Below are 25436 nucleotides of genomic sequence, written 5' to 3' on the forward strand. Positions count from 1 at the left end.
AGGAAGGAAAGGTGGAGGTTTCACCCAAAAGCATGAGTTGGCTGTGCATACCATGTGGTCTGCACATCTAAAACTGTTCAGACTGCTTATACGTGATTGAATAAACTTTATAAACATGACTAACCTTATACAATTATGAGTGATTGAAATATTTGCTCCCTTCAATGTGCACTAGTCATGCTTCATATCAGATCTCTGGATTTGTACACCGTTTGTGATGATGACAGAGGTGTTATGGGGCAAGAAAAGAGTTTTGGAAAGGGATAGACTATGTGGGAGAGAAAGATGGACACACATGGAAGGAAGGAACAAAAATACAGAAGGAAGAAGTCATGGCAGGCAAGGGAACATAAGGTATGGCAACAAATGGAGAAGTAAATTTCACCCCAAAGGTGTGTGAGACAATGTTTTGTTTTGATTGCCAGAAGAGGCTACGGCTGTTGAAACCTCCTCATCCATATCTTTATCCTTTTTCTTCAGTAAAAGTAACCATCTTATGCCCCAAACAAACATAGCTCTCCTGATCTCCTAAGAACTTTTTAATCTGCAAGATTCCTGCATAATTATTACTTCACTTAATGGGACCTGTGATGTCTTAGTCCCATTTATGATGTTCCCACATCGCAGAGTTCCCTTGGAGTTCTCTTTTTGGGCAGACTTGCCAAACACGGTTGTTCCCACTTTTGCTATTTTAAATCTGAGAACTGAAAGGAAAGGTGTGCCTAACAATAAATAAAAAAAAGAACAGCTAATTAAAAGCAGTACATTGGAGATGGCTTATAATCGTGTCAAGGTAATGAAGAAAGCAGTATCCACTTCAGCTTCCTTTGAGTTGGTGGGGTGCAGTTGAGGTTTTTCTAGGGTTTTTTTCTGGTTGTCAACACAAGGTTCATAAAGTCCATTCTGTAATGTAAGATGGTGGCATTGAAAGAGCAGGTACTGTACATTTGTACTTACCCTGCTGTGTTGTGCTGGTCTGATGTTAGGCTCCTGTTTGTTGAGAAATGACATGAAGGTGAAGTGGTCTTGTTGTGTCCGAGTGATTTATCACATGGCACAGCGCCAGCTCTTGCGGTTACACCAAGCTGTCAGTTTCTCTGTTGTAAATTAAACCACATTTCACAACCTAAAAGATTTCAAAGCTTGAATTGTAGACAGATTTTCTAGCAATACCTTGCAGGTCAAACTGGGCTCTCTTTAATTAAACTGTATTTTTTTTATTTCAAATTTTAACAGGGAGTGTTTTTCTATTTCTAGAACTATCAATTGCTGATATACATACCTCAGACAAGTAACTGCGCAGGTTTTTCAGTATGAATCCTTTCTTTAGTATCCCCATAATCTTTTAGTATCCCCATAATGCTCCTTCTTTCACTGTTCCCAACTGGCTTTCTTAGCTGAAAGAAGAAGAAAGGAAAATAATGACTGCTGATACAGGGGTTTGATATTCTTACAAGACATGGGTTTATAGTAAGTGTTGTGGTATAAGTAATTTTTTCATTCCTTGTCTGTGTGGAAGGATCTCCTTATTGTATTAGAAAGAAGTATGTCTTCCTGCATCACTCATGTATAGACCACTGACATTCACTCAGCCTCTTAATAACCCACACAAGCAGATTGGCTAGGACCAGTCTGAGTCAGATGGAACGGGAAGAGGGACCAAGCATGAACCCAGACACACACCCTCCTGGTCTCAAATGCTGTAGGACTAGTCAAAGGGAAAAGAAGAAATAATTTAGAGAGAGGACATTCTTTCTAGTATTCAGGTAGGTGAGACAGGGTAGACGGAAGAGGAAAACATCCTTCTTCCTCTGGTAAGTCTTGTAATTGCTCTCTGCACTGCTGAGACCTCTGCATCAGAGAGCAGAAAAGGTGGGACTGCTAGAAAGGATGACCCCACTGACTCTGTCTGCAGGATTAAATTAAACTGAGCTAGGGCAGGCTGGCCCATACTGTTCAACTGTAAGAAAGGTGTTGCTCTGGGTCAGCTAGTGTTTTCCCGCAAAATGTGGTGCAGTTTAGAGTTTGATGCAGGCCAAGTAGTTTCTCAGAAAAGCATCTTTTGGGGGAGAGAGAAGCATTGCTGCTGCAGAGACACTCAGCATGTTATGTCCACTGGTTTCAGGGAACAAGAATGATCCCTGGCTGGTTTTGATCACTAGTACAGATGTAGTTATTGGTAGTAGGGCAGGTTGAGGAATGGCATCCTTGCAAGCTTGCCGCCCACGCAGCAAAATGATTTGGGAGATAAATCACTGCAGATAAATCACCATTCTCTCAGTCTGTTCAAAAATGTGGAATTTGGGGATATAATAGTGAAGTCCTATAGTTTTCTCCTTTATCATGCTATATCTCAACACCATGACTTAAGGAACCTACAGACATCTGGGCAGCATGCAGACCAAATTTCTTTGATAGGTTTGCAGATAACTGTGGATTTTAAATTTTTTTTTTTAAAAACACAGCCAAACACAAAACCCCAACAAAACCAAAACCAAAGCTAAGCAACTATGGCATTTATTTGTGTCAATGAGATATTTTGCATAGCTGTCAAAACTTGTATCTTCATTATACAAATCTATAATGTCCTTTGCTTATGTATCCAGCTGATAATCTGTGGTATGCTTTACTTTAGGACCCATCTTTGCATTATCTGCACTCTTCTCCAGGGTGATATTTCTAACTCTTATGTTTTCCTCTGCTAGTCAAAGGCAATCACATCTGTTTCTCCGTCTGTGCCATGTGATTTGAGTAACAGGAAGAGGCTGCAGGTTTTCAGCTCTAAAAGTGAGAAAGGCAAATTCTTTTTTGAAAGTAAACAGTACCACAACCAAAAGACTCTTTGGCTCAAATTAATTAAAATAATATATGTTTCATTACTCCACAATCTGTCTACCATTTCTCTTACTAATGTCACATGTCATTTACCTATGCACAATTTTAGCCTTGGACTTAATGCTAACTTCTGTTCAGTTCATTACCAAATGCCTTTCAGGACTGTTGCCAAAAATATTCTCTTCCCTATCCAAAACTGACCTGGACATTCTAATTCATTCACTGCAGCATCTAGCCTTGACTACTGTAATTCCTTGGTTTGCTGGGCTTGAAGCCAAATCGATTGGCAGACTGCAGCTTAGTCAGAATTCAGCAAGGCTTCTGACCCAAACCACGCCAACTCTATATCCTCCCTGTGCTGCGACTCTATATTTGAAAGGCGTGTTATACATTTACTGTAACAGTTTCCTTTACACTGTAATTTTATGGGTGGAATTTTTCTTTTACCCTTCATGTCAACTGTCACACCCTTACAGAATTTTTCTGAGCTAAATTGCCATATATTCTACTCTGACACTTGCAGTAATTTAGTGCAAAGCCCTTTTCATCATGTGTCCCTAATTGGTGGAATTTGGAGTAAAATGCTACATGAAATCCGATTGTCTGCCAGCCAAGACTTTTGTTTTTATTCTAGCACATTATTTTTCAGTTTCTATTTTGTTTCTTTTTCTATTACAAATTATATATATTATAATATATATAGTATAAAATAATACACATGGCATCTTATAATGTAATAAGCAAAGGCAAAATTGAGCACTTCTTGACTCCTGAACCCAGGGATAAATTTCAGCCTTCACTCAATCATGTATTTAAAATAGACTGCTTGTTAAATGTAATTCAGGGTAAAAGTGTTCTCTCTACCTCTTAATCTGCAGATGAGGCTACACTTTGGTTCTCGTTGGTTTCTATTTTTCTTTGGTAGTATAATTTTCAAATATCCTGTATCAAATATTTTCTTGCCCTGGAGATATTTTAGTTTTCTATTTAATACAATCTTCTGTGCAACTTCTGCAGGCATTGTTTAAGGGATTTTTGCTGTTTTTCCTAGTTTTTCTGGTTGATTTTGCGTTTATACTTGATAACAATACCTTTTCAGGTAGCATTCTTTATGGCAGCAGAAACTAAGGCTTAAACTTTCTATTAATATAATTGTAGAAATATATACATAGCTATGAGCTGGCCCCTCTAATAAAGTGTATTGTAGTTGCATTACATTTGTTAAACATTGGTACTTGCATATCACTCTAGGCTTAGTTTTTTGGGTCTTTCTAGTTATTTATAACACAGCAGAAAAACAATTAGATAATAATCCTTTGTCTGAAATATGCCATGTAAATTACTAGTCACAGACTAAGTCATTAGGAAAGATGCAATTACTTACATCCTGTAAGTTATATTGATGGGAAAAACAATGACATATTATGGACCCTTCCAGAACAATGTGGTTTTTAAAGTCCTAATTTAGTAAGGAAACAGCTTTGCATATGGTCAATGAAAATTTGATATAGCATAGAAGTCACTAACAGATGTTTGACAATGAATATTTCATGTTACTTAATAATTCTACTTACCAGTCACAGTTGACAGTACAGTGCATTCTGGAGTTCAAGGTGCCTTAGAGAGATAGATATTACCTGTTATATAGTTTTGAAAATTTCTTCCTGGAGATCAGAAAATAATCTGAAAACCATGGTCAGCCGTGAGACTGTTTCACTCAGATTCTGGAGATATCAGCCCAAAACCTGGGGCCTCTCTTTGGCCAAGTTTTACCCAGACACAGAAAAAATATGAGTTAACTGGAGAGTTTCTCAGCTAATATAAATCTCTCATGGCTTCCTGTTAGGGGTGAGTCTACCATCCTTATGGGCTGTGTGTTGCTGGATCAGTTACCCATACAAATTTGATCCTGATCAGGAGTGAGTATATCATGTCTTGTCTTCCAATTTCCCAGAGCAGAAGCATTATGCCAGCTTTAGGGTTCCAGGGTATCTATGGGAAAATAAATGAGTCTTGGTGCAACAAGAACAAATGTGGCAGAGCAGGTTTATATTGAATTGCCATCTCGTAACACCTGAATGCAGGATTTTGGTGCAGTACAAAAAGATGTGAAGGCACTTCCCTGTACTGTCAAACCATGGTCTTGGTTACTCTTTAGCTCTAACGTAATGCTTGGAGACCTTTTATGTTGGAATTTGCAATGCTTCATAGCCTAGATTGCTGTGAATATTGAAATTGCTGTATATACATTGACACTTTCTTTGAATAGAGCACTGGTATGTTGGTCCTTGATACATACTAATTTAGTATTCTCCTCTACATTTTCCTTTTTATTATCCCTCACTGCCTGTTTTATAAAGTTTCTTTAAATGCCTTGACTTTTAGCATGTTGTACTCATACTATCCTACCTCTTTAGTTTTTTTTTTTAATTCTTAAATGTTAGGGAAGTGAAGAGGATCCTTTTAATGTTCACTTTGTCTACTGCAGTTATACAAGAAAAACCTATGGCATCTTCCTAGTCTGTGTTTCCATTGAGGAGAGTTTCTGAAATGATCAGATAATGACTTTTGATAAATCTTAGCACCTGTTCACATAATGGAAATTAAACACTTTAAAGTTCAAATGTTTTTCAAAATTCAGATGATCTTATTAATACTTATTAGTGGAAAATGGCAAACCAGCTCTTCCTTGTATCTTTGTGAATCTTTTTCTACTTGAATTTCCACTTGCAAACTGAAAACAGATTGTTAATTAAGCAAAATTTTCTGAGCACCTGGGTCATCAACACAACGATAGTAATTAAATTCTAGCCTCAATTTCTATACACATAATAATAGAGTGCTTTACCATTTTCATTCTTTTCAAATTAATTGAAAAAATATACACAGCGTAACTTTCTTGATACATCCACTCTTCAGTCTAAGCAAGTTCTAATGGGCTGAAATTATCACACCTACCTTTAAAAGTTTAACAGATTACCAATGGATAAGATCATCACAGTAAGTCTGAGGCACTTTCTTTATTGTAAACTACCTATACATATTAATTTTAAAAGATAATGAACTACAATTATTTTCTATGACTTTAGAAGGTAATTAACCATCCCTGAAAGAAAAACTTCCATTCAAAATGTTGTAATCTTCTGGAACCTGAAAGTGGTAAAAAAACAGAGAATAGAAGAAATGTGCTCAAATGAGTGAGATTAACTTTCAGTTCTAGAGGTGAAAGATACGTAACTGCTTTAGTAGGTGAGCTCACCATTTTAGAAAGGATAGGTTACCATGTGTGATAAGATTCTCTACATCTCTGACTTAAGGGAAGAAGGAGAGAAGCTCTTGATCAGCAAAATGAGGGACCAGGGCAGAGGGTGTTACAGCACTCCCACCACCGCTTTTCAGGGAGAAGAGCAAGAAGTGCTGCAAGCTGCAACTTGATAAAAAAAGGACATTGTTTCCACCCAGGAATCTAAAGAGGTAGATAGCAAAGAACCTTGTCCAAGAGCTGAAGAATTTTTTAGTTCGACTTCATAGGTTGGCATAGCTGCTCATTCAGGAGCACAGCCAAGGTTGTTTGTAGAAAATCTGGTTTTATTGGTGTTTTCTTCAGTTAATTGTGCTGGGATCAAGGCAACTTACATCTTGGCCAAATCATTTTTAGGCAGGTGACTGTTGTGGAAGGACAATGTTGCTTGTAACTGAAGTGAAGAGAAAGAGTGTTAAGAGAAAATCTTCTCAGCTGAGAAGATGAACAAATACTAAAAACTTGAGGATCTTAATTGTCCTAGATAATTGATCTAAATATTGATGTTTGGCTTTGGAACAAATTCATTAGAGTTGAATGAGGGAAGCCCATTTCTTCATCTTATATGAAAGAAAAAAGTGTCTGTTCATGTATGTAACCATACATAGGCCATGGAGACAGCACAGACTGATCTACCACAGGTGAGCCCTTTGATATTGAATAGAGGAGAAGCAGGAGCTGCAGCCACAGAGTGCAGTTGATGTATGGTTTAGCCCTTCCCACCTGCTGACAGGTTCCCACTACCAAATAGTCACCCTTCAAAGCAGAGCCTGCCTGCCTTCCATGCTGTCGTCAGTATAGCCCATCTGTACGCCGCTGCCGCGGGGAACACATGCCAGGTGGATGTCTCTCGGGTCACTTCTGTAGTCACACACCTATTGCCACACATGCAAAGGCGTGTGCCAGCACAGGGAGTGGCAGCAGACATCACGGGGAAGCAGCTGCATGCCTGGTTCTTGGTGCATAGTTAAAAGTTGTGTAGACTAAAGTTATGGAGACAGACTTGAAGGGAGACATCTCCAACATTGGTACAATGTAAGTACAAAAGACACATCATTGGATGGATATTGATGATGTTGTTTCAGTAATGACATCATCCATAGACTCCTAGTGTCTTTGCTTTGCTTCTCTATAGTGATCACAACATAAATTGCTTGTCTTGTTTGACTTCCTTGTTCACCAAAGTTGAGCAGATTGTCGCCGTTTTCAACGCTTCTACCAGACAAAAAGCTTGGGACCATTTCTCGAAAGCCCAGCGAAAGAACATAGACATTTGGCGAAAGCATTCTGAGGTTGGTGATTTTATTTTTACTTTCTATCCATCATCTCACAGCTGGATTGACACAGAACGAGTGTGATTGTAGCTGGACATAGTGTATTTGGCAATATTTACAGCTACCATTTTAGCTGTTAATCAACTGGCCGTTTACAGTCTCGTCTACAGTATGAATTGCTCCCATTGCTCTCATTATGATAATAGTCATTAAATAACATGAAGACAGGGAGCAATGTGGTTTTATTTTTCATGCAAAATTTGGGAAATCATTAGAAGATTATGTTTACTATCTAAAATAATAAACGGAAGTAGAGAAATTAGGAACAGTGTTTTCAAATAAGGAATTTAGGAGTCATCGTGATCTGTTTTTAAAAGAAGAATTCTGTGGCAAAGATTTTTTTTTTTTTTTGCTTTGTCATCTTATGGTCATTATAAGATGACTTTGAGGGAAAATAAAATAAAAAATTTCTTTCTTAAATAATGACTTAAGCATATTAAGTCCGTAACTGTGACCTAGTCCTTCCCATTTGTTCTATGTTTATCTTTAAAAAAGTAGATACATCACTTGTATTGATTCTAAATATTATGCTTGCAAAGAAACCAGTATAAATGTAATCATACAACCACACGGAGTTAGCAATGTGGGACCATGCATGTGTGATTGTCATAAGCATGAGCAGAGGAAATGGGATTCTAACTCCCCTTGCTGTGAGTGGCAGCAAAGGAAGTGCTAGACCTCATCCTGTGTTTTGGTCATCCAGCTTTCGATTTTAATTCAGTATATACGCTATGAGCCTGTATTTTAAAAAGTAAGTACCGCTGTCTTTGTTTTCTTTCTTTCTTCTTCCTTTTTTTTTTTGATTTCAATATCAGCAATTTACATACACTTGGTTTACCTTCATGTAGTACAGTGTGTTGATTGTTACTATCACAGTCCTCTAAATGATTTTTCTCTGTCTCAGAATAAAAAGTTTAGAAGGTAAGGTGCACTTATTTAATTATTTTGTAGTACACTTGTAAAATAAGTGTTGTACACTTAGTTTGAGAAACACTGAAGTGCTGTGATACAAATCATTTGGATAACATTTTAAGTGTCCATTAACTAATGCTAAATTACAGTTGAATACCAATGGCACTAAATGTAACATCCACATGAATACCAAACGAATACTTTATTATCAGTGCTATTATGGTGAATACCAAATTACTTCAATAATGGGACACTTAAAATAAAATGTTAGCATAATTTATTGGTACAAACTGTATTTTGCATTTTGTTCACAAATATTTCATATATGTAGTGGATAATGCCTTTGTTCAATTGAAAGTTGGGAAGTTGGGGATTGATGTTTGTCTTGTGTTTTAGAGAAATATGAAAATATTTGCTAGTAGATTATTTTAATTATAATAAGATCATCCCTTCTTAAACTAACTTTCTGTAAAGGGATGTGGTGCATCATTCATTTGCTGGTTTCTAAATATGTAATAAACTGAAATGTGTAAGAGTTGGACTTTCCTGAAATCTCTACTCATTTTTTTCAAGCATTACTGCCTTTTTTTTTCCTAAGAAAAGGACAACTAAAAAAAAATTCAAAATGATGCAAAGCATCTAGCTAAACTAATATATTTCGGAAATGCCTGTTTTTCAGATATGAGATGTGATGGGAATATACCAAATGGTATATTTGATTTAAATTGTATCTTCTAACCATGATATTATCTGTTGATTTGTTTCATTACTTGATCACCTTCTGGTTTTTTCCTGAATTTAGAAAAGCTTTGCTAGAAACCCAAGCCCAAAGAAAAGACTCATATACATAGACATTCTCCATAGAAAATTATTGACTTTGCTGATAATGTAGACACTGATGCATCAAGGACATTTGTCCACTAATGAGGGAGTAAATGTAAGCAGATATCTGCTCATGTAAGAAGTATACTTCCCCAGGAAAAAGTGCAGGTGGCCTTTTCCAATGAGGAATTCAGAAATGGCTTGCCAGTTTCTTCCAGAGGCACTTCTGATTTCATTAGACACTGGTTAACAATTTAGCCTTTTAATAATTTTTTTTAAAGTTTGAAATTATTCTCCTGTAAAACACCCACTAATTAGATTTCTTGACTTTGCTGGGATTAATGGGCACAGATACATTTTTCAGAATATTTGAGATCTGCCAATGAACCAAGGGTACAGCTCAAGATAAATGCCTTCCCTTTTTTACACGCAGCCCCTCTCTGACAGGTAATTGTTAATTGAACAAAGCCGTTGTCGGACTCCTCAATGCTGTCTCCTCCTTCCACACAACTCTCGCTTGTTTCAAAGATTTCAAACCACCTCTTTGGGAATTAAGCTCTTTGTTGGCAGAAAAATTAGCTGTCTGCGGGTGGACAAAGCCTACACTAATCACAGTGCAGCATCCCCATGTTACACCTGACAGGATTATTAGGACAAAATAGAGTCCTCTCAATCTTCTCAGTGCTGCCATTAAAAAGGCAGTCGCTACACCCGCGCCAGCTTTTCTACCCAGAACAAAGACCGTCTAGACTCCTACAAAGCCCGCGTGCCTGCTGATCCTTTTCCTGGTGACATGTGCAGGGGCTGCCTGCCTGCCCTTGCAGCGGTCGCCCGGCGACCAAGCTGTCCCTGCTGCCACTCATTTTGGACCAAGATGCAAAGATTTTCAGGCTAGTGTTATGGGACTGGGTCTTTTAAATATGAGGCAATCTGGGCATAGGGACAGAGGGTGAGATTCCTTTGACCGGTATTAGGCACTTACAATGCCGAGCTCTTGATCTGCACTGGCTGCTCTCAGCTCCCTTTGCAATTGGCAGAGAGAACAAGGCACTTTTCGGGTGCCTTTTAGTTAATAAACTTTGTGTGTTGGAGACACTTACATTTGGCCAAATTAATCATACCTCAAGTGGCAGAGGGAAGCAAGAATTAGCTATACCTTAAGCAGGCTGACAATCTCCTTATCAGTCTGCTTTATACACCAATTTTAAGTGTTATCCCTGCTGTTAAAACATTCTCTTATGTTTAGCAGACCTAAAGATCATTCAACATGGAACGTCACTTTTTGTCTTGTTTTGCCTGAGAGCTACCTTTGATAAACTCAGCTCTTTCACAGGAAGAATTCCCTGTGCTTCTGTTGTTATAAATATTCATACACAAATAAATATGATTACAATGATAAATGACATATAATTAAAATCAGATCAGTATTAAAAACAGATAATAATAATGCATAATGACTTTATGGATGTTAATACTGACAAAAGGTAATTTTGGATTTTAGGAGCTTCGAAATGCTCACAGTGAACAGCTCATGGGAATCCGCCGGGAAGAGGAGATGGAAATGTCCGATGATGACAGTGGTGACAATCCCAGTAAAAAGCTGAGAGTAGATGATTCAGGTAAATATATGAAGTGTTGTTTTATTAAAAGCAAACAAAAGCTTACATATGAGAAATGACATGTTGATACCCGATTATATAAGACAGTATCTTATTTTAAACTCTCATAAATTAGTTATTTGAATGATGCAAACTGTCTCTAGGAGATGTCTGTCACCTGCTATGTTCTATAATGATGAAAATTCTCCAGTTCTGCCCTTGGCTGGAAACATTATGTTTCCTTACTGCACTCTCTGCAGTTTTGCATGACAGCATTACATTCCATGGTTGTAACAATACTTTATTATGAGACCAGTTCAAGTTATTCTTTGGTCAGTACTCTCTTAGCCTTAGCTTGCTTTCCAACAAAGACATAATAATCCCTAATCACTCTAAGAAATAGCATTTTAACGGTGGATTTTTTGGTTGCATACTGCCTTTATAAGAGTACCAATTTCAGAATATGGTACTGCATTCTGCATGAATTAGATACTCATTAGGTAACTATCATGAGTCTAAGAACAAGGGTGCATGTAATGTGAATAAAAAAAGCAGCTTTATCAGCCTTCTACAAATACTCTGCTATCCAGGATGGACACCAAGAGGTTGCTCAGAAGCTGACAGAGTTACTAACTGGTAACATGATCTGGATGTATGCTTTGCTCTATTTCTTGGCATTGGCTAATAATTTGTGAGTTGCTAACAAGGGTTTGCTTGTTTAGACACTCATATAAAGAATGAAATTTTCAGGAGCTGAAGCCAAAACATGACTAGAAACTGCCAGGCAGCAGTGAGAGTTCAGGAAAATAAAGAAGGAAGGAATGATATGGAAATAAAATGAGAGTCTCCATTAGGGTAATCCTGATCTAGTCCTTTTCATACAGGCACAGTAGTATGAAAGGAAAGGATTTCATCCTTTAAATATTTCAAGTCATTTATATATGCCAGTGGAAAAGTGTGGATTCAAGCTTACAGAGAGAAGAACTCTTTGGCTCCTCCCATGACAAGATACTGTATGAGGCTGAAGGTATCCAGAAGTAAAGACCAAAGGAAGGAGTGTCATTCTAGCAAAGAAATTTTTACTGTGACATCTCTCTTGAAGGGAGATTTAATATTTTTCCTGGAAGAAAAATGCAATAGTAAAACCCATAAAGGGCAGCCTTAATTTTTGCTGGGCTAATTGTGTGGATTTTTATTTTCTAGATATCATTAGCAGAGTGTTTGAAGCTGAGACAGTGGGTCATTGCAAACAAGGAACTGCTAGGAATCAGCAATTTTTATGACTATCTAATCATTTTACATTGACTGTGTCCACTCTCATAGAGAAAAGTCATTAAAACTAACAACAGGAAGGCAGAGCCAGAAATACATACATGCATGCCAGAAGAGGAGCAGGAATGTTTTGCACTGTAATACTTACCAGCTCAGCCAGGTTTAATATATGCATGCTTAGGGCAGAGCTGTGCTGGTCATTCGCTTTGTAACATCACAGATAGGAAAGCATGTTTTGTTTTCATGCATGAAAAAGGACATTACTGTCAAAAGTTTTGATATCTGAGATTTCTACAGCATTCTATCCAAAACAATTTCAGGTTATTTGTACTGTTACAATGTGGCCACTTGAGCAAACCCAGTACTGTGTTGCATTCTAAATCAAAATTTAATGATATGAATCCACTTGAGTATGCGTCCATCATTGGTTGCTGTACCATTCATCATCCTCTTAAACTCAGTGGAGTTGATCTATCCTGCTGCATACATAGTCATCAAGTTCTAAAATTAATGTTATGGCTTTCTTCTTTCAACACTACACTCTCAACTAAAGCAAGTGCGTTTGGTTCTCCTGTCAATGACAGTAGAGGGAACTTGGAGTTAAACCAAAGGAGCTATTGGGTATAAAACACTGGTAAATGAAAGTAAACTGAGACTTTTTTTATTATTATTCTTATGTGACTCTTTTTTCCATCTTCTGACATTTTTAAAAATTATTATTTGTGTTAGCTGCCCTCTCTTTTTCATTTTTTTCCTCTCTTTCTGAGTATGTCATTCCAGAACCACCACTTTATGTCACTGGAGTGGCTATTTGTATTCACAGTAACCTCTGTTGTATGAAGAATGTCTTTTAAAGAGTCTTGTCACAAAGAAATCATCCTGCACAGTAAGAAAACATTGTCACTTTCTTTATTTTTAAACTCCTTTCTTAAAATTTTTATCTAAGTACTTAACCATGGGAAGAGCAAGACTTGAATAACATGAAGATATTGTGCCACTTCAATTCAAGGACAGCATGCACACATAAAGGTTTAAAAGTCTAAATCCAAAAGCAGCTGAAGCAGTGAGACATGATGAATTGATTTGGATGGTTCCAGAGCTCTGGACTGCATGTTCTGCCATTCCAACAATTTTCTTGAGGACATTACTTTTCAGCCTGCCCTTTTTGGCAGTGGGAGCAAGACTGCTGGGAAGTTACCATCCCAAAACTATAATAAGTGACAGAGATTCCCTCAGGCTTTAACACCTGTGTCAGGTCTTTTATTCAGTGGTTTGCCTGGTTAAGTCGCTGCTAGTACAAGAAGGCTTAATTAATTCAACAATTTAGAATGGGTTCTAAGACCTCATTCTGTCTCGGTAAAGTGTAGTTTCAGGAGTCTCCCAGCATAATTTCTTCTTTTCTGGAAGAAAACACACTGAGTGTGTCACATCTTCTCACAGCTAGGTAGTTAGAATGAAAACTTTCCTCTAGGATGTCTGAAGAGAAACCTATTAATCACCCTGAGAAAAAGAAGGTGTATGCCAGCCCCAGCATTTGAAAAAAGCGCAACACATCTAAGTCCTGAGACCATGAAGAAGTACTTTGGTGCTTGAATGCTTGTCCAGAACTGCTGGACTTTGGGTTTCAGAGTGTTGTGGTTTGACCTAGCTGGCAACATGACTCAGCTGCTTGCTCACTCCCCTAGCCCAGTGCAATGGGGAGGAGAATCGGAAAATAAAAGGAGTAAGTTGTGGGTTGACATAAGGACAGCTTAATAATTGAACAAAATATAATGATGATGATAATGGTAATAATAATAATAGTAGTAGTAGTAGTAGTAGTAGTAGTAGTAGTAGTAGTAATGGTGATGAAAAGGAGAGAGAGATGGAAATAAAATCCAAGGGAAAGAAGTAATGCACAATTGCTCACCACCCTCTGACCAATCACCAGCTTGTCTCCCAGCGGCAATATGCCCCTCCCCTCAGTTTATATACTGAGCATACTAGCAGCTCTGTGGTATGGAATATCCTTCTGGCTAAGTTGCTCCCTCCAGGCCTCTTATGCACCTCCTCACTGGCAGAGCATGGGAAACTGAAAAGTTCTTGGTTTAAAGAAAGCGCTATTTAGCAGCAACTAAAACATCAGTGTGTTATCAACAATCTTCTCATACTAAATCCAAAACACAGCTACTAGGAAGAAAATTAACTGTATCCCAGCTGCAAGCAGGACACAGAGCAATGTTACAGGTAGCTGACACCTTAGCACACAATAACATCTGGGGATGAATAACCTGTTACTAAGAATAGTTTGCATTTTTCTTCAAGTCATGCTACGTATTATGTCATGCAAGAGATCAAATCATGGTGCATGTTAGAAACTGACCTTTGTTTGGGAAGATTTGGTCTTGTGACAATCAGAACAAGTCCTTAGGGACCTCTTGCAAAGTGTGTCCCTCCATTCTAGATTCAAATCCTCTTCTTTCATCTGCGAATTGTGCTTCTGCTAGCTATTAATGAACTTGATTTATTGCTATCAGTGACTCAGTGGCAGATCTGGAATGAGAACTGGCATCTCCAATCTCCTAAACCTGTCTTCCACTCCCCAGTCCACACTGCAGGCCTGGGCCACTGCCTCCTGCACGCAGACCTGCTGTTCCAGGTATTTTACAGGTCATTCTACCCAGGCTTAGTCAGTACCCTACTCTATTCTACAAGCTGAATCTTTAAGGAAAAGGAAGGCTTCACTACTTGTTTGTTATGTTGGAGATCATCTAAAACTACTGCAAACTACTTACTGGATACTAGGGTATCCAATAATTTTGTTCAACTGTCATATATGCCTGGTTTATAGGAAATCCTCCTGGTTTCACAGACTAAAAGTCATTTATATTCCAGGCAAAGCTGGCAAAAGTCTGACCTGAGACTGAGTGAATCTCACTCGTGGGACCAGCTATTACTTTAATTTTTTTTTCCCCAAAATTCAGCCTTTAAACAGTGATTTTTCTGCAATGTGGATTTTGGAGTTTGAAAGATACAAGAGGATTGCTGAAGTAAAGCTGGAAGATTGCTAAGAAAAAAAATAATAATGATGAATGGCAACTCAGTTAATATCTTTGAAAGTCAAGACGCAGCTACTGAAGCATTAGCTCAAGGGAGAAAAAGGAGATTCAGTGCTGGAGTCTAGAGGATGTACAAAAATCTTCAGAATCATCAGGATTTACGGATGCTTCCTCTCCCACCTGCTGGCACGGGGAGTAAGGAACCACATGTAAAAGCCTCGAAAGTGATTTTAAGAATTAGTGAAGATGTGTGTTGTGGAGAAGAGCTGGAATTTGGTTCATGCCTACAAAGCACCTGTAATTTTACTGTAAGGGGAGGTGGGTTAATCTTTTGCTTTTGCAGTACACAGCAACATGCCATTAATTCTAGCAACTCCAACTTCAGCGAGAGACTGGCGCTGGTGCTGCAGAGAAGAATGAAATGCACTGTGCTCACAGAGGGGTGCAGGAAGAATAGTGTGTGATTAAGGTGTTTGACTGGGATCCCAGAGCTCTAGGCCAAATCCCAGCTCATATCCCCTGCCTGGACTAATCAATGAATTCGTGTTATCTCAGTTCTGTAATATCAAATGGAGGCAATGGTTCTTCCTTTCATTCAGCCACTGCCTGTTCTGTCCACATGGATGATAAGTTTCTTGGCATAGGCCTCCCTGCAGCTCAACGGACTTGCAATAGCCTACACATTGGACCCCTGGAGCAGTTCACCACCATTGTACTACCTCTGATGAAGTAGCTTAATAACATCTCAGGAACTGTGTGCAAATAATAAATTGCAAGTTACATAATGCAAGCCCAGTTTGAACGTATAAGATTGGTGCGGCTTTGCAAGTTAGGGAGGACATCCTCTATGGCAGCATTTTCAAACATACTTAAAGGGGGTGCCAAACTTAAACACAGAAGTTGGATCTTTAATGCTGTCCTGAACTGATCTGTCCTGTTTGCAGCATCGGCTATGTCACTTGCTGTAAGAGACAGGCTGAATAGTGGGCAGTCCATCTCACAGAAGAGTATAAGTCCTTGTAAAAGTCAGTATTTGAAAATCACACCCTGGTCCACACAGCATAAAACAGGCTTTGGGATATTGTTTACAAGTCTGTCTTGAAAGTTGCAAGCCTGGCAAGTCTTCAAGGAAAGCCTGAAACAACACCAGAGTGATCTGTGTGTTGCTTGTTCATCTTTTCTCTGCAATTCAATCCTCTTTTGCTTTTTCTAAGGCTCTTGTGAATGCAGTGATACACACATGGAACAGAAGCTGTGTTTTATAGGCGGATTAAACTGGTAGGAAAGCTTTATATTGCTTGTTAAAACTTTGAATAGAAATCGCCGAGCCCCAGCTGCGTGGAGCTGAGCTTTGGTCTTCCTTTTTTTTTTTTCCAACTGAACAAGTGTCACAGCAGATTTCATGTCAAATCTTCTTCTTCCTCCTGATCTCAGAGATCAGATAATTCTCCCTTCCTTCCTTGTAAGACTAACCTTTTGGGTTTGTGGGAGATTTTGTTTCAAGCAAAAGTCTGCTTTGTTTTTCTGTCCTTACCTCCCCATCCCAGAACCTTTTGGCATCAGATTTCACTGGTATTTAACAAACCCATAATTTGCCTATTGTCCTTTTAAGTACTTATTGATAAACATAATGTAAAGTAATAAAATGTATTTACTTTAGAAATTAATGGGCTAACATTGCTTTTTTATTCCTTAAATAAAGTGGTACCATTTCAAAGCCATCAGAAGCTGGTGTCATAAGCAGTCTTGCAGTGATTAATAAATAAACCCTGTCAACAGAAGCTACCAACCAGGTTTGAGAAGCCTTCTGAAAGAAAAGAACGAATTTAAAATATGAGGCTCTGAATCATCACTGTAGTGACACCGTCCCCTGTCTGCCAGAGAAGACAGCTGAACAGCCCTTTTGAGCTCTGTGAGCAGAGTATCTTCCCTTCGAATGGAAATGCTCTGGACACAGCAGACAATCAGCTTTGCTCCCTGGAACCATCAGGGGCGATCACTAGAAAGCAGCACAAGATGATTACTCCCTCTATGCTGGGAAAACTCTGCTCTAGTGTCTTTCACAGCATGCCAGTTCAGAGCTGTTATCATCAGGCAGGCTCCAATTTTGTGCTATAAAATGCATTTCGTTTTTCCCACAGGTTTTACAAAAATAGGCTGAAGTTCAGACAGCATGTAGGCAGGGGCCTAATTTTATGGTCCTGGTTTTAAGTCCATTTGCCTCTAATAATGCTTCTTGTGCAGCTGAATTTAGCAGAAAAGTCTTGATGAATCAGGGCTGGCTGTAGTTCCCTGGGGAGTAAAGACAGTCTTGTCCTGTCCCAGGTACTGGGCCAGTTCTTCTGGATCATGTACAACACATAGGCTCTGGGATGGAGGTCTGTGCTGTCCTGTGGATGCAGCAGGGAAGGGTTTCATCTAACTTCCAAATTTTTGAGGAAACAGGCACTTCAAAGGCATTTTCCTAACATGGGGGGTAGGAGGTTGTCCTGTTTACTACGAAACAAGTCTGTTGTGCTTTGATGCTTTTCCACTGCCAGAAATACTATTATCTAGATTACAATTTATCAAGTTTTCTGGGTATTTCATACTGATAAGGTTTTATGCAGGATCATTACATATGAGAATAGATTTAATCCTGTTTTTAGTAAGCTTTAAGGACACTGAGGGATTATTTATGTAATAAGATGCAAAGTTGCTATGGAAAATGCTATAGCAACCTAACATCTTCACAAAACCAAGCAGCCACTTGTGACAGCAGTCTAAATTTACATTTATTTTAGTGTTATTTTATTGACATTCTTAGTGTCTCATTTTGACAGCATGTTGAAATATGTTTTGCATTCATGCTAGAACAAAATTAACAGCATGTTGTTGGAATGAAGATGATGCTTATAATTCTTGGAGATAATTTTAGCATATTTCATTTTGTGTAAATACCATTAAAATAATAGTGAAAAGAAGCTCAGGTACATCCCGTCTATTTGTAATAGAGAAAACAATGTACATTGAAAGAAATATTTTACAAGTCAGTGAAAACTAAACTGCTTCTATTTGCTTCATATTGGAATGAAAATATTTTTAAGAAAAAAACGATTTTGTTATAAGAATTTATTTCAAATCCTTTATCTTTTATTACAACTTTCTCAATTCATGATACAGGCTATAATTTTTCATTCAGTTTCATAAAGCAGGACATCATTTCTAACATGTAAACTTACAGTTTGATAAGGGATTGCCCTATTTAAATGGGACTTTTCCAAAACATAGGATAAAAATACACATTGCCCCTCAGGAGGTTAAATAAAAAGGGAAAGAATAAACAAACACAAAGTGATGAAACAGTCTGAACTCTGTCCTCTGCTCATTGCAGTTAATAATGTAACTCACACTGAATTCAATGGGAGCAGAAGCAAGCTCTGTATATTGATTTTCTCCATCCCCCTCCATTAAGAGTCCTGAAGTGCAGCTGTAACATTGTTGAAGTGGGATGTTGGCAGCAAAATCAATAAAAGACAATATTAGAACATATGCTGTTTTCAGCTTCCTCACAATCTGATATAGCTGGTATTAGCATTCTTCTCCAAATTACATTTCATGCTTTCTATAAAGTGACCTTCCTTAGAGTGCCCTCTCCAATATAAAACTTCTGTGCTTTTTCTTTCATATTTAGCCTTCAAGAGAATGAGCCCTATTTATAACATTGAAGATGGTTGATTCTGAACAGAGCACAAAGAACAGATTCCTTCAAGAGTGGCTTTAGCCTAAATGTTATTTCTGACCTCCAGAGAAAGATCATTTCTATTAGTGTTTAAACTCAGATCTTGGGGTTACATCTTCTTAATCACTCTGCCCCTCATGCCCTTGTTTTTAGAAGCCCTTCTCACCCTGGCACATTAGAGAAGTTTGCAGATATTGCTTGAGGTGGAGATTTAGGTGCCTTCTTACTCACCATTATTTCCAGGGATCATCAGCCATTGCCAACATGTCACAGGAGACAATGATCAGAAAGCAGAGTCTTTTCTAATGTCAGTGCAAGCTTCTAAGCTCATAATTGCAGGTTTGGGGAGTGTTCTTATGTCATGAGACATGCAAGGGTTGCTGAAGCTGCCAAATATTTAAAAGCTTCCTTTTCAAAGCATGAATCTTCTGCTTCCTTGTGTGTCCAGCCGACTGGCAGTCTGTGATTGCATGCCAGGAGTTAAAAACACACCCAGCAGAGTTTCTGCTACAGAACACCCCAAACTACTGCTAGTTAGTGATGCTGTTTTACTTTGGTGAATGAATCTTAGATTCAGAGGAGTTTCATGATGTCCTGCTTCTTGTTTCGGATAAAGGCCATCTCAAGAAAGTAAGCTTCTTACTAATGACACGTATCCATAGTATAGCATTTTCATGACAAGTATACTGTGGGATTTGATTCATAAATTTGAAAGCCAAGTGGATTCAAAGCTGCTTGGAGGTGAGTGATCTTCTTTTAGTCTTATTTGGGTTTAGATTCATGGCAGAGAGAAGAGAAAACGAACTGTCCTTTAGGATGTGAAATGACACACTGAAGAACTAGATACCACACCATTAGTTCCAACGTGTGACACCTTGAACACCAGCATACAGAAAGGTGGTTTGTTTTGCTGGTGGTGTTTTTCGGTTTTAAATTAGGAATTTTTATTGGTTTTTTTGTTGTTTGTTTGCCTTTCAACAGGCAAAATAGTTTGGAACCTCTTGTTTATATATCCAGCCCTACAAATATTTGATGCATTGCAAGTTTTATTTGGTACAAGGACTGTGCAAGCATGTCTCTACAGCACTTGTATGCAGTGATTGCTGGGCTGCTTCTACAACAGCCAAGTGCCCATCTTCCATCTTGCACGTCAACCAGGTATCCCTCTGAAGGTACTTGGGTGGTTGCTGGCTCCTAAAACCACTTTCTTCTTTGCTTCTTTGTCATGTGTCAGATACAGACTATCTTCCTTCTTAAATTTTCCTGGAGACTAGTGAGAATTTTTAACAGTCGAGGAAGAACATGATAAAAAGCAGTAACTCTCCCTATGTTGTTCTGAGATAGTCATCTGTCTCATAACGTTTTTTGAAAGATGTTGAGATGTCGGTGCTGTAAAACCCTGATCCTTCAAGCTACTCCCTGCTGGTCAGAGTGTTTGCACTCACGTTCTGCTCAACACCCGCAGATAAAATGTCCTAAGTTGTGGCTTACTCAGAAAATCTGGTACAAGGACTATTTCACACTTATCTCTTCAAAGCTACACACTTTCTGCAAATTTCAATAAAATGTCTGTTTCTGAAAGGCCTGGAAGTACCTAACTGACCTCTGTAGAAACCTGTTTTCTGCAAGTTTGCAACACGTTTTATTTTTCAGAAGCTGAGAAAATACCTGCTAAACATGTTAAATTGTGGAAATGCACAGTGGCCTCTATTTACATGTACTGAGTATTCTTGAAGCAGAATGGAGGGGAGTAAAGGAGGTTTTGGCTTGCAGATACAGCTCTTCTGAACACTCTTCCATTCACATAAGGGATAAATTGCTCAAGAAATTCTGTCTCTGAATGTGAGAGTCAAAAAATTACAAGTTTCATGTCACCATTTGCTTATGCTTTCTAAGGCATAAAGGGGAAAAAATGTATTCTCATTTAAAATCCATCTTTATCTAAGGCAAAAGTAACTGAGCAAGTATTTCAGTATTATGCACAATTTTAAAAGAAAAATTAACTCAGCTCTCTAAATCCACTACAAGGTCAGAGAGATAGCTGGATAAACACTCTCCTGCAATTTAAGGTGCAATAGAATTTTGTTCGAAAGTGGTTTATCCTCACATTTATAGAAAGCACTTTACATTCATGAACAAAATTTGCCTATTATAAATCAGACCAATTCAAATCACCACAGTAATTTAAACCACTCAGATCAGCCCTTTCTTCCCTAATGAATGTGACAAATTGAGGGATTCACGTGCACACTGTCAAGTTTGTTTCCAAGTAGCAATGGCATTTTTTTCATAAATCCTACAGATTACTTTTTTCAAGTTATCGCAGTGGTGCTGAGCCTGAATGCAGTTCCTAGTTCAAATGCCAACAGCAGTGATGCAGTCACGTGTCTGCAAGTGGCAGTGCTGATTGTTTAAATCTGAGTAAAAATATAAGAGGCACTTTGACTCCTAAGAAGTGACCATCAGTGACCCCCCTACATGGATAATATACAATAATCCTTGAATATCTTAAGTGTTTTATGTATCTCATGTACATGCATGCATACGATACCTTTATGCAATATATATAAGATTATGTAACATATATTAAACACTCAGCATTCATTAGCATCTCTTCTGCTATGCAGCGTTCAAATGTCTGTACCCTCCGTTGCAAAGCACCAGTAGCACAAGCAGCATTTTTCATTACTGGTGTGGGAGTCAGTCATCAATGCCACGTGGTATCTCCGCAGTAACCAGCACTTTTCTTATTTCCTTGTTTCCTTCACACTCAAGACTAAAATCTCCTCTGCTCATTATTGGTATTACATGAATCAGTAATTTTTAAAATATTGATTAGAGGAAAAAGCCACTTCTTTGCTAGCATCTTTAAAGAACAGTCTCTGTAAAAGTGTTGTAAGAGTCCTATTTCTCAATCAGGAAAAGAGGTAGAACCTCTAAAAGACATTTATTATTTGATTGATCGTATTTAACTGAGGCAGCAGTTACCAGTAAACATGAGGTATCAGAAAAATTCGCCTCATCACAAACCAAATACACTATTAAAAAGTTAAGTGTTTTTTTGTGAATTTGAAAATATCTGACAATTGCTGCTATTTGATCAAAGTTATACTCTTACATTTTACTATGATGGCTTTCTTCCTAACCAACTTGACTAAAGCCCACCCATCACAGATGTCTGTGCAGAGCCACATCTTCTCTTTCCTGTCTCCCATTATACATACGTCAAGTCAGCTGGTCTTGGTGCAAATCATGGGTGGTGGTAGAAGACATAGAATCCAAAATACAGAGGAAGAAAGGGCCCCCTGCTTTAAAGAGGTGACCTGCAGAGACTGGTCTCAGTGGGGCAGATTAACTAGCAACTGTCAAAATGTCATTTAGGAGCTATGTAGATTCCTGTTCTCCAAAGAGATGCTGTCAAGTAAAATAGACCTCAAATGTGTCAGGCTTTGATATTGCTGTAACAAGGTGGTCTCTTCCAAATTCCAAATATTCATTTCAGTAATGTGATTTGACATCTTTGTAGGAAAAATCCAAAACACTTAATGCTGCAATTTTCCTGGGACAGAGGTGGGTAACCGGGGACTAGAGAATGTACTGCAAAATAAGTATGAGTGAGGGAAGAGAGAAACATCTGGCCATGCCAGGCGAGTGGGAGTTACAAATGAGCAAATAGATGGACTCATGCATTTAGAGCTGGAGAGGAACTGAACAGAAGCAGTGCAAAGGTAAAAGAGAGGAAGGTACAGAGAGAGGGGTAGGAAGACTGGCTTAAAGTGGGACATTAGTCTTGCATCTTTGCAGCCCTTTGGAGAAAGTTGGATCACTGTTCAAGTGGGTTTTCTGAAGCCATGAGGTCTCGATCAATGACACCAAACTCATCACTGGAGTCAATGATCACTTGTAAGACTGTAGCAAGTAATCTACATCTTTATTCCCTGGGCTGGCTAAAACAGCTAGATTAAAGGGTCTTGTTAGTGTTTTTAATTAAAAGTCAGTTTGGGAGAGCATCATGAAAAAGGAAGAGCCAATACTGATCCACAGTTTAGAAAGTTTGGAAGCCACTATTCCAGAAACTTAAACCACAGGTTTGCAGCTAATGATCTCTCTAGGCCTTTAAACAAAATGTGAGATATCATGGGACTCATCATAATGCCACAGGAGTTGGCAGCACTGCTCTCTGGGGCATTCTTAGTCCCCTGCAGAGCCGGCACTTGCCTACAACTTTTTGTTATTAGTCCCAGCTGAACAATAATTGGCCCTCCCTTTCCCTGCTCCTTCTCTGGTATTTGCAAAGAGATATGCTTCATTACACAAGAAATAATAAGCCTTCATAAATTACTGGTGAGCCACTTGTGTAGTAAACCTAGGAAAGAGCAGTGGTATTGCTGATGTCTGCTAAGCAGGGAGAAATCTTGTAAACTGAGAAAATCTCTCATCAGAGAAATGCTTTTGTTTCTCAAATGTGAAGTGGCCTGTCCTCAATGGGATGGATAAAATTGCTGTTAATAGACTCATAGAATTGTAGGATGGCTTGTGTTGGAAGGGACCTTAAATATAATCTAGTTCCAACCTGGCCTTGAACACTGCCAGGGATGGGGCATCCACAGCTTCTCTGGGCAACCTGTGCCAGTGTCTCACCACCCTCACAGTAAGGAATTTCTTCCTAATATCTAATCTAGACCCGCTCTCAGTTTGAAGCTATTCCTCCTTGTCCTGTCACTGCATGCCCTTGTAAATAGTCACTCTCCATCTTTCTTAGAGGCTCCCTTCATTTCTTCTTTCTTTCTTTCCTTTTTTTTAGCAACCTCCCATTTACTAATCGTTCGCCACCAAGTTTTATGTGAATAGGAAGCCTGAAAATAATTCTCATGAGTATTCAATTTGAACATCTGGTACCATCATGAATGTAACTGGTATAATGAGCTTCTCTGCACTGAACATAGGCTGCATGGTAAGGAAAGGACTTTGCAGCAACTGCACCTGAATAAAACAGATTTTGCAAAAGAGTAAATCTCCCTCCCAGTGTGCAGGGCCTAACTCCCACTAACATTAATGACAATAAACCCTTCTCATATAGGATAATTAGTGCCCTCAGAGTTTAAATTTGCAGATACCGAGACATTCAAATGAAGTGTGCTTAGCATTTGAAAATAACGTGGAAATTTCTTCATTGTTTGGTTGCATTATGTCTGAAGGGGGAAAGAAAAAACTGTTCGTGGCTAGGTTAGCTTGTAATTGCCCCAAATTATTTATTTTTATACCATTCTAATTATTTTTCTAGAGTTTATTCAGGATACTTAGCTAGCTGTTTTCAAGCTTCAAGCAAAGTGTGGGTTTTTTTAAAAAAAACAGGTGACAGTCTATTTTTACAGGAATGAGGGGGAACAATGGAACAGGTATTTGTTAAAGAATGCATTATAGGAAGAAGGTTGCTTTTAACTGCTAATATCAGACGTATTTCTATGCACTTGTCATTGACATCTAAGCACCATTTATGCTGGTGATCAGGTATTTGGTAACTGTCCATAAAGAAGAACAAATGTCCTCTGGGAACTCAAGACAATGGATCAAGCCCCTTTAGATATTGGATGACTCAGGATCCTGACATTGTAAAGTGGTCTGAGAAGATGCCTCAAAGTGACCAAGGTGCACTAGTCAAGTCTTCCTTTTCCAGAAAGCTTCTTGGAGAACACAGAGAGAAGGGTCAGCTTTGACACTTGGTGCTGGAGATGTTTGTTAACACCTGTCAAGTTGCTCAGTGCGTCCCTTCATGCCAGAGGCCATCCAGCTTGCCATCTGCAGTGAGGGCTGTGCCTTCCTTCCCACCACCTTGCAGAGCTCCTCCAAACCTGAACTTCCCACACATCCCAAGGTGTGAGGTTACTGACTGGCATTCCCTCACACACACCCTGCCACTGAGTGATCATAATGGGACATTCAGATTGTAGCACAAAATTAAATTTCCAGTGGGCTGGAGCACTAAGCACAGCCTTAGAGGGTAAAAATGAATGAGGGTCCAGTGGTCCTATCTAGTTATAATCATAGAATTACAGAATTCTATGTTTAGAATAGAATTTAAACTGGAATAGAGTTTAGACTGGAAAGGACCTTAATTGTAGGAACCCAGAGTGCCGAGAATATTTCTCTGCCTGTTTTTAAGGGTTTTTACCCCCCTGGACACCACTGGTATAGCTTTAAACCTTGGAAAAAATTACCAACAAGTAGAAAATACAGTGGTGTGAATTAGGTGATAGACTACTATGTAAGATTGTCATAGGATTAAAAATTTAGAGGTTTTAGGCTTCTCTTTATAGTAAATAGATAGGAGTAAAAAATATCAAAATGGAGGATTGTTATTGTTCTCTAGACCTTCTTCTCCTTCTTCTACTACTCCATATTCTGCAGTAAAAGTAGTTTGGATTAATTGGATAGAAAATTCCACAGTTCCTAGTCGTGTTACTGAATAATTGGTAAGAAAGTAAAAATAATGTACATTTTTAGTAACTGTTGGTTAAAATATCTTTAAAAGGCTGTGTAAATCTTGATAATGGATCTCTCTCTCGCTCTCACTCCTACTTTTCCTCCTTCCATGCTGTACCT

At 38.5% G+C, this 25436-nt stretch overlaps 1 protein-coding gene across 11 annotated transcripts in view; it reads left to right on the plus strand.

Moving 5' to 3' along the window:
* The window catches only part of ENOX1 (ecto-NOX disulfide-thiol exchanger 1), a 359067-nt gene that overhangs the window by 284333 nt on the left and 49298 nt on the right, over positions 1-25436 (plus strand). For all 11 annotated transcript variants that reach the window (XM_032099804.1, XM_032099803.1, XM_032099812.1 and 8 more), the window contains 2 exons: positions 7322-7428; positions 10706-10823. In XM_032099804.1, coding sequence (XP_031955695.1) covers positions 7322-7428; positions 10706-10823 — 225 coding nt within the window. The remainder of the gene's footprint in view (positions 1-7321; positions 7429-10705; positions 10824-25436) is intronic.

Source organism: Corvus moneduloides, chromosome 2 (assembly GCF_009650955.1).
Source record: "Corvus moneduloides isolate bCorMon1 chromosome 2, bCorMon1.pri, whole genome shotgun sequence".
Lineage (NCBI taxonomy): Eukaryota > Metazoa > Chordata > Aves > Passeriformes > Corvidae > Corvus > Corvus moneduloides.